The sequence below is a fragment of the Podarcis raffonei genome, chromosome 3, assembly GCF_027172205.1.
Source record: "Podarcis raffonei isolate rPodRaf1 chromosome 3, rPodRaf1.pri, whole genome shotgun sequence".
NCBI classification, from domain to species: Eukaryota; Metazoa; Chordata; class Lepidosauria; order Squamata; family Lacertidae; genus Podarcis; species Podarcis raffonei.
This window is the reverse complement of record NC_070604.1, coordinates 1,554,253-1,563,451: the sequence shown is the minus strand read 5'-3', so window position 1 is coordinate 1,563,451 and position 9,199 is coordinate 1,554,253. Positions and strand designations below refer to the sequence as shown.

Genomic DNA, 9,199 nt, shown 5'->3' with positions numbered 1-9,199 from the left:
ATCTAGAAACATTCACCACTTTGGAACCTAAGTTTTACTGCCTGCATTTTCAGACTGCTGTATGGAAAAGCACATAAATTTGACCTTTGAAGAGTTTGACCTTTGAAGAGTTGAAAACCATTTTTTTAAAAAAAAACAAAAACCCAGAACATTTTTATTTGATTTTACAATTATGAAATGATAACAATCCACATTGTTGTTTAGTCGTTTAGTCGTGTCTGACTCTTCGTGACCCCATGGACCAGAGCACGCCAGGCACTCCTGTCTTCCACTGCCTCCCGCAGTTTGGTCAGACTCATGTTCGTAGCTTCAAGAACACTGTCCCACCATCTCGTCCTCTGTCGTCCCCTTCTCCTTGTGCCCTCCATCTTTCCCAACATCAGAGTCTTTTCCAGGGAGTCTTCTCTTCTCATGATGTCTTCTGCTTCTGTTAGGTCCTTTCCACTTTTGTCTTTTATTATGGTAATCTTTGTACGAAATGTTCCTTTCATATCTCCAATTTTCTTGAACAGATCTTGAACAGACAAAGGCAACAATCCACATACATATCCATATATTGAGATTACTCTCAATCTCACGACCCCCTCCCCATGGGGTCCTATTTTCAACACTTACAACTGCATATTCTTCCATACTCTAAATTTTATATTAATCCATATTATCCATAGTATTTGTTACATTACAAGTGGAATTGTTGTTGTTTAGTTGTTTAGTCGTGTCCGACTCTTCGTGACCCCACGGACCAGAGCACGCCAGGCACTCCTGTCTTCCGCTGCCTCCCGCAGTTTAGTCAAACTCATGCTGGTAGCTTCGAGAACACTGTCCAACCATCTCGTCCTCTGTCATCCCCTTCTCCTTGTGCCCTCCATCCTTCCCAACATCGAGGTCTTTTCCAGGGAGTCTTCTCTTCTCATGAGGTGGCCAAAGTATTGGAGTCTCAGCTTCACGATCGGTCCTTCCAGTGAGCACTCAGGGCTGATTTCCTTAAGAATGGATAGGTTTGATCTTCTTGCAATCCATGGGACTGTGATCAGCCTTCTTTATGGTCCAGCGCTCACTTCCATACATCACTACTGGGAAAACCATAGCTTTAACTATACGGACCTTTGTTGGCAAGGTGATGTCTCTACTTTTTAAGATGCTGTCTAGGTTTGTCATTGCTTTTCTCCCAAGAAGCAGGCATCTTTTAATTTCGTGACTGCTGTCACCATCTGCAGTGATCATGGAGCCCAAGAAAGTAAAATCTCTCACTGCCTCCATTTCTTCCCCTTCTATTTGCCAGGAGGTGATGGGACCAGTGGCCATGATCTTCGTTTTTTTGATGTTGAGCTTCAGACCATATTTTGCGCTTTCCTCTTTCACCCTCAATAAAAGGTTCTTTAATTCCTCCTCACTTTCTGCCATCAAGGTTGTGTCATCTGCATATCTGAGGTTGTTGACATTTCTTCCGGCAATCTTTATTCCGGCTAGGGATTCATCCAGCCCAGCCTTTCACATGATGAATTCTGCATATAAGTTAAATAAGCAGGGAAACAATATACAGCCTTGTCGACTCCTTTCCCAATTTTGAACCAATCAGTTGTTCCATATCCAGTTCTAACTGTAGCTTCTTGTCCCATGTAGAGATTTCTCAGGAGACAGATGAGGTGATCAGGCACTCCCATTTCTTTAGGAACTTGCCATAGTTTGCTGTGGTCGACACAGTCAAAGGCTTTTGCATAGTCAATGAAGCAGAAGTAGATGTCTTTCTGGAACTCTCTAGCTTTCTCCATAATCCAGCACATGTTTGCAATTTGGTCTCTGGTTCCTCTGCCTCTTCTAAATCCAGCTTGCACTTCTGGGAGTTCTCGGTCCACATATTGCTTGAGCCTTCCTTGTAGAATAAGTGGAATTAAAATCCTGCTAATGTTTCCATCTGCTTACAGTGGTCTCCTAGATAACTTATAATTTTTCCCATTCTTTCTAAAAGTTTTTGTTCTCCTGGTTCCTTACTAAATGTGTGGTTTCTTTCTATGCTAAGGGAACTGGAGAACTTCAGGATTAACTTAGAATAGTCTGTTTTAGAGGTCTAACAGCCTATATTCTCATGCTTTGCTGCATGTTTTGTGATTTTAAATCATCATCAAATACTTGCCCCAAACCTGGATCTAGACATCCAGGGAAGTTGTCTTTTATCTTATTAGATTAAGCAACAGTTTCAAATTTCAGAAATATAGTCATACTTTATTTGAAACTAATATTAAAAACAAATACTGTAATAAAATGACAACTTATAGTAGCAGCACACCATAAAAACATAACAGCCAACAGTCAACAATAGTTAAGCAGAACTTGTACACTAGGCATTTAGTGCAGAATTTGCTCAGTTATTATGGGATACTCACACAACATCCAATCATTGCAATCCTGAACTTTTTCCTGTCTTTCCTCTGACAACAAAAAGTCCTCCCTTTTTTCAGAAGAGCAGCACTAACTGCACAGGTGTGTTTTTTGAAGTCCATGGTTTGAAGAAAGGCAATGATGTATCAGGCAGGTGAACAATCACAGAGCACCCTCACCATAATATTTCCAGTGCGCGCCATTTTATACTGTATTGTTCATTTTAATCTATCTTTTCATTACTGGTGCATTACTGGTTATAATTTTTAATATTAAAAAATTAGTTAAATACCACTTAAATGAAAGTGTTACAGCATTAAAGTATGATGATATTATGCTATTATAAAAATGTTTGTTAAAAAGCCATTTCTCTCATCGTCATTTATTACCTTTGTAAGGTGGTGGTGACCAGAAAGTCCCCCCTTCTTTTCAGAATTAGCATTATAGTGTTACAGCTCTATACTTTCATTTAAATGGCATTTCCATATTTTAAAACATTCTTAAAATTATAACTAAACAAAGCATTTTGTGTTAATTAAAAGATTGATTAAAAACCCCAATGTCTGATAAAACAACAGCCACTGCGGCAAATGTGGGCTTAGAGTCAAGGGCAGCTCAGGTCAATTGGGACCTTCCCTTTGACATGTACAGCAGCCGTGTCAAGCCTGCTGGTGCGTAGGACTGAACATAGCAGATTGTACACATTTTAAAAAGCACAATATGCTCACTAGTATGGAGAGTTGCTTGCAATTCCGCTTGCAACAGAAGAGCAACAATTGGGAAGCCTCAGGTGCTACCCATCTGGAAGCACCTCAAAAGAGTTCAGGCCATCCTTTTTTCAGATAGGGAAGAGCAGTTGGAAAAAATGCCTTCCTTAAAATATTTAATAAATCTGCAGCATCACGAAACCTTACAACCCAATTCTCTTATCGTGCAATATTGACCCTTTACCTTATTTGCACAGGCTGTCTAAAATTCAATGCCTAAGCCTGTGTGACATGCATCTGCTGAAAACATTCCTGTAAAGATTTCTCCTTTAAAGCTCTGCAGCTTTAACAAGGGAGGAGCCAGTTCCCATAGAGAGTAAGGAACAACAGACTGGGGGATTTTGTCATCAACAGACAGACTTTGCTTTCTTTATTGCAAGGGCAAAATCTCATGTTGTCTTTCTCTCCTAATGTCAGTGGGACTTAAGCCCAAACAAGGGGACATAGGATTGGAGCATGAGCACAGACGGTAGGCATGTGATTCATTTTCAGCAAAGACTGCCTGTAAATATTTTCTTTCTTACTACCTTCCTTTTACAGTGGTACCTTGGGTTAAGTACTTAATTCGTTCCGGAGGTCCGTACTTAACCTGAAACTGTTCTTAACCTGAAGCACCACTTTAGCTAATGGGGCCTCCTGCTGCTGCCACGCCGCCAGAGCACGATTTCTGTTCTCATCCTGAAGCAAAGTTCTTAACCTGAAGCACTATTTCTGGGTTAGCGGAGTCTGTAACCTGAAGCGTATGTAACCTGAAGCGTATGTAACCCGAGGTACCACTGTACCACTAATAACTGTGTCTCATTTGGATAAAAAAGTACAAAATCATGCAGGATTTGGGTTTTCAGTTTTTTGTTTTTGTTTTGTCTTGCACAGAGCTTAATGCAACAGCATGACAGAGCTGCACGAAGCTGTAGCATTGGGCAATTGTGACTTGGTGGATGAGATTCTCAAGACAGGGCTGTGTGACCCAAATTGCAAAGATATTTATTGGAGTGACAGAACACCACTGCACTGGGCTGCAGCAAAAGGTAAGTTATAAATCTCTTCTACTGCATTCACAAAGAGGGTACTAATCTCACAGAAAAAAACAGCAGAATTCAGAAACAAATAGAACATTTCAGTCTCCTAAGATTCTCTGCTGCTGACCTGACCTGAAAAGTGACATTCTTCAAAGAAAGAAATTCCAAAGGGAGGCTGCAGCATGAAATGTCTGAATGACAGCTCATTGAGAGGTTAGTTTCTGTTCACATGGGCCTTATGTGAGTTGTTGGTTTCCTTTTCCACTAGGAGTAGGAAATACATAACAGTGTTAAGGTGACTGCACTATGACCAATTACTGCTTTTGTAAATGGTCACTGTATTTACTGAATTGCCCCAAATCTCATCTGTTGCCTGTCTTGGCCATTTGACAGCACTGCTTGCAATTCTTGTCTTTTCATGCGCATGTCTACACATCAACAAAGCATTACACTTTGTTCATTTGACGAAATGGTTTTGAGCCATGAAAGCTTAGCTTACAATAAATCGGTTCGTTTTAAAGGCTGGTGGGGGGAACATGTGGCCCTCCAGGTCTTTGACTCCAACTCCCATCAGCCCCAGCCAGCCTGGTTGAGGGCCAGGAATGGTGGATGAGAGCCAGCATGTGGGGAGCCACCATTTAACACTATACACACACCTTAAGGTGCCACAGAGACTTGGGTGTATTTGCAGCAACCGAGGCTGGCCCACTCACGAGGCAAGGGTGGCAGGATCCACGGGGCAGCAGGTCCTGATAGAGATCTTTATTTTCTCCTCCGCCCTTGTTCCTGTTGTACATCTTCCCTCACCCTTCTTACCTGGCAGGGAGGGGGACACTATTTTGTGATTTGCCTCAGGTAGCAGGTGGCTGCAACTGGAACTTGTCTATAATGAAGAAATTCCACTGTGATCCATTTCACCCACTTGGCTCCCATCCTTGCATTTCTACAGGGCACTCAAAGATAATAAAACTGCTTGTGGAGCATGGTGCTCGCCTGTGCTTGAGAACTGAAGCAGGATGGACGGCAGCTCATTTTGGGGCTGAATCAGGGAAACTAGGAGTGTTGAGAACCCTTCATTCTCTGCATGCTCCTATTGATGCTGCAGATCTCTATGGGGACACACCCAAGAGGATCGCAGAGATCTACGGACACAAAGATTGCGTCACGTTCTTAAAGGTGTAAGTATCAACAAATTGTTAACAGATAAATCAATTATTATTAGCTAGATTTATATCCCACTCCTCAGCTGGTAGAGCAGAGAAACTACATCATTCAAAATAAAATAAAAAAGTTATTTTAAAAAATCAAGTTAGAAGAATGCAATTTAAAGCAGGGATTAGTATAAAAATCAGATTAAGAAAATGAGGCTCTAAAAATAACAGTGTTTGAGTGACAATAAAGAGGCAGCCAAATCCCCACTGGAAGGGATATTCCAAAGCTCCAGTACCACAACCTGTGCAGGTGCCTCAGGACCCCCAGGGGAGTTACGTGACGCTGCCCTGGCTGTGCAAGGCTGAAGGCGAGTGTCAAGGAGTCCTGGGGGGTGCCCGCCAGGAGGACGGACTAACCAGGCAACCTGTAGGGGGGGTGCATTGCCATGAGGGCTGGTTGGCCCATAGTTAAGCCAGCTGTTGATCCACACAGCTGTCCTGGTGGGCTCCACTATGCCTCTCTGGCCTGCGGGGGGGGGGGGGGAGGCAGCCAGGTATGCTTGCCCCAGGCCTTGGAGAGCTAACCTGGCCAGGGCTCCTTTCAGCGCCCCCCCTCCAGGCCTGCCAGACCTCTGCTGTCATGCGAAGAGCAAGACTCGCATCCCGGCCTCACATAAGCTCTGCAATGGCCTGTCTCCCCTTCCTGGCATCCTAGGTCTGAACCAAGGATTTTCAGTCCCCACCCACCCCAACCAGGGGCTTGTCCACACCAGAGCAAAAAGGAGATCCCAACCCATTGTTGTCCTGGACGAACAAAATGTAACATAGAAATAAGTGGTTTGGGTTACTGATTGAAAAGAACCAATCAGCACACTAGGAATATTATATTTTATTGCATAAATAAAAGGTAAAGGTAAAGGGACCCCTGACCATTAGGTCCAATTGTGACCGATTCTGGGGTTGTGGCGCTCATCTCGCTTTACTGGCCGAGGGAGCCGGCGTACAGCTTCTGGGTCATGTGGCCAGCATGACAGCCGCTTCTGGCGAACCAGAGCAGCGCACGGAAATGCCGTTTACCTTCCCGCTGGAGCGGTACCTATTTATCTACTTGCACTTTGAAGTGCTTTCGAACTGCTAGGTTGGCAGGAGCAGGGACCGAGCAACGGGAGCTCACCCCGTCGCGGGGATTCGAACCGCCAACCTTCTGATCGGCAAGTCCTAGGCTCTGTGGTTTAACCCACAGCGCTACCCACGTCCCCTATTGAATAAATATGCCATATCAATTCCAGATGGCTTGAGAGGTTTTGTTGAATTTGGTGAAGATGACCATCCTTTCTCTTTCATCTAGGGCAGAGGTAGAGTGTAGGGAGTTCTGTCAGAGAGCAAAATTAAAGGGGACTCAGCTGGACCTGGAGGACGAAGATTGGGAGCGTAAAAAGGCAGAACCTTTGAAAAATAAAGCCTACACACAAAAGAAACCCACAAAAAAGCATGTGGGGAAAGACGATGATCCAACTCCTAGAGTAAGTAATGAGCAGAGCTCTATAGATGCAGCCCAGCTGCCTTAGCTAAGTAACACGGATACCGTATTTTTCGCACGATTGGACGCACCGGACCATAGGGCGCACCTAGTTTTTTGGGGGGGAAATAAAGGAAAAATTTTTTCCCTTTATTTCCCCCCCAAAAGCAGGTCAGGGAAACCGAACCAGGTCGAGGAACAGCGGGATAGTCGCGCGGCGCCTCCCTGCTGTCCCCCGAGCTTGTGGGGCTGGCTGATGTCTGCCTGGCGCGCGGGACGCTCTGCTTCAGGGCGCCCCACCCGCCGGGCGGCAGGCTGCTATCCGCAGCTTGGGGAGCCTTGCGGGGAACTCCTGCAGGGCTCCCCACCCTGCGGATGTCTGCCCGGTGCGAGGGGCGCTCTGATTCAGGGCGCCCTGCCCGCCGGGCGGCAGGCTGCTATCCGCAGCTTGGGGAGCCTTGCGGGGAACTCCTGCAGGGCTCCCCACCCTGCGGATGTCTGCCCGGCGCGAGGGGCGCTCTGATTCAGGGCGCCCCGCCCGCCGGGCGGCAGGCTGCTCTCCGCAGCTTGGGGAGCCTTGCGGGGAACTCCTGCAGGGCTCCCCACCCTGCGGATGTCTGCCCGGCGCGAGGGGCGCTTTGATTCAGGGCGCCCCGCCCGCCGGGCGGCAGGCTGCTCTCCGCAGCTTGGGGAGCCTTGCGGGGAACTCCTGCAGGGCTCCCCACCCTGCGGATGTCTGCCCGGCGCGAGGGGCGCTCTGATTCAGGGCGCCCCGCCCGCCGGGCGGCAGGCTGCTATCTGCAGCTTGGGGAGCCTTGCGGGGAACTCCTGCAGGGCTCCCCACCCTGCGGATGTCTGCCCGGCGCGAGGGGCGCTCTGATTCAGGGCGCCCCGCCCGCCGGGCGGCAGGCTGCTATCCGCAGCTTGGGGAGCCTTGCGGGGAACTCCTGCAGGGCTCCCCACCCTGCGGATGTCTGCCCGGCGCGAGGGGCGCTCTGATTCAGGGCGCCCCGCCCGCCGGGCGGCAGGCTGCTATCCGCAGCTTGGGGAGCCTTGCGGGGAACTCCTGCAGGGCTCCCCACCCTGCGGATGTCTGCCCGGCGCGAGGGGCGCTCTGATTCAGGGCGCCCTGCCCGCCGGGCGGCAGGCTGCTATCCGCAGCTTGGGGAGCCTTGCGGGGAACTCCTGCAGGGCTCCCCACCCTGCGGATGTCTGCCCGGCGCGAGGGGCGCTCTGATTCAGGGCGCCCCGCCCGCCGGGCGGCAGGCTGCTCTCCGCAGCTTGGGGAGCCTTGCGGGGAACTCCTGCAGGGCTCCCCACCCTGCGGATGTCTACCCGGCGCGAGGGGCGCTCTGATTCAGGGCGCCCCGCCCGCCGGGCGGCAGGCTGCTATCTGCAGCTTGGGGAGCCTTGCGGGGAACTCCTGCAGGGCTCCCCACCCTGTGGATGTCTGCCCGGCGCGAGGGGCGCTCTGATTCAGGGCGCCCCGCCCGCCGGGCGGCAGGCTGCTATCCGCAGCTTGGGGAGCCTTGCGGGGAACTCCTGCAGGGCTCCCCACCCTGCGGATGTCTGCCCGGCGCGAGGGGCGCTCTGATTCAGGGCGCCCCGCCCGCCGGGCGGCAGGCTGCTATCCGCAGCTTGGGGAGCCTTGCGGGGAACTCCTGCAGGGCTCCCCACCCTGCGGATGTGTTCCCGAAGCGCCGGGCGCTCTGCTTTCAGGGCGCCCGACGCTCCGGGAAGCAGGCTGCTATCCGCAGCCTAGACATCCCTGCGGGATCTCCCGCAGGGTTGCCTAGGCTGCGGATGTGTTCCCGAAGCGCCGGGCGCTCTGCTTTCAGGGCGCCCGACGCTCCGGGAAGCAGGCTGCTATCCGCAGCCTAGACATCCCTGCGGGACCTCCCGCAGGGTTGCCTAGGCTGCGGATGTGTTCCCGAAGCGCCGGGCGCTCTGCTTTCAGGGCGCCTGACGCTCCGGGAAGCAGGCTGCTATCCGCAGCCTAGACACCGCTAGCGGAGCGCTAATCCCGAAGCTTGGGGCTGCGGAGCTCAGCGCGCCCCAAGCTTCTGGGTGCCGGCAAGGTCTAGACGGTTAGCGGAGACCTTGCCGGCACCCAGAAGCTTGGGGCGCGCTGAGCTCCGCACGCCCCAAGCTTCGGGATTAATGCAGCGCTCCGCTAGCCGTGGGAGAGCTGGGTCTCCCACGGCTAACGGATAGCTTCCTGAAGCCTGGAGAGCGAGAGGGGTCGGTGCGCACCGACCCCTCTCACTTTCCAGGCTTCAGCGAAAGCCTGCATTCGCTCCATAGGACGCACACACATTTTCCTTTGCTTTTTAGGAGGGAAAAAGTGCGTCCTATGGTGCGAAA

General features: G+C 50.2%; 1 protein-coding gene across 3 annotated transcripts in view; it reads left to right on the top strand.

The window, feature by feature from the left end:
- Positions 1 to 3,336: 3,336 nt before the first annotated feature.
- The window catches only part of ANKRD66 (ankyrin repeat domain 66), a 35,609-nt gene continuing 29,746 nt past the window's right edge, over positions 3,337 to 9,199 (top strand). For 2 of the 3 annotated variants that reach the window (XM_053380303.1, XM_053380304.1), the window contains exons 1-4: positions 3,427 to 3,615; positions 4,020 to 4,174; positions 5,115 to 5,343; positions 6,665 to 6,839. In XM_053380303.1, the coding sequence (XP_053236278.1) occupies positions 4,036 to 4,174; positions 5,115 to 5,343; positions 6,665 to 6,839 (543 nt within the window). In that variant the 5' untranslated portion in view covers positions 3,427 to 3,615; positions 4,020 to 4,035. Of the gene's footprint in view, positions 3,616 to 4,019; positions 4,175 to 5,114; positions 5,344 to 6,664; positions 6,905 to 9,199 lie in introns of those variants that run through there. The other variant, XM_053380302.1, reaches the window with a different exon arrangement.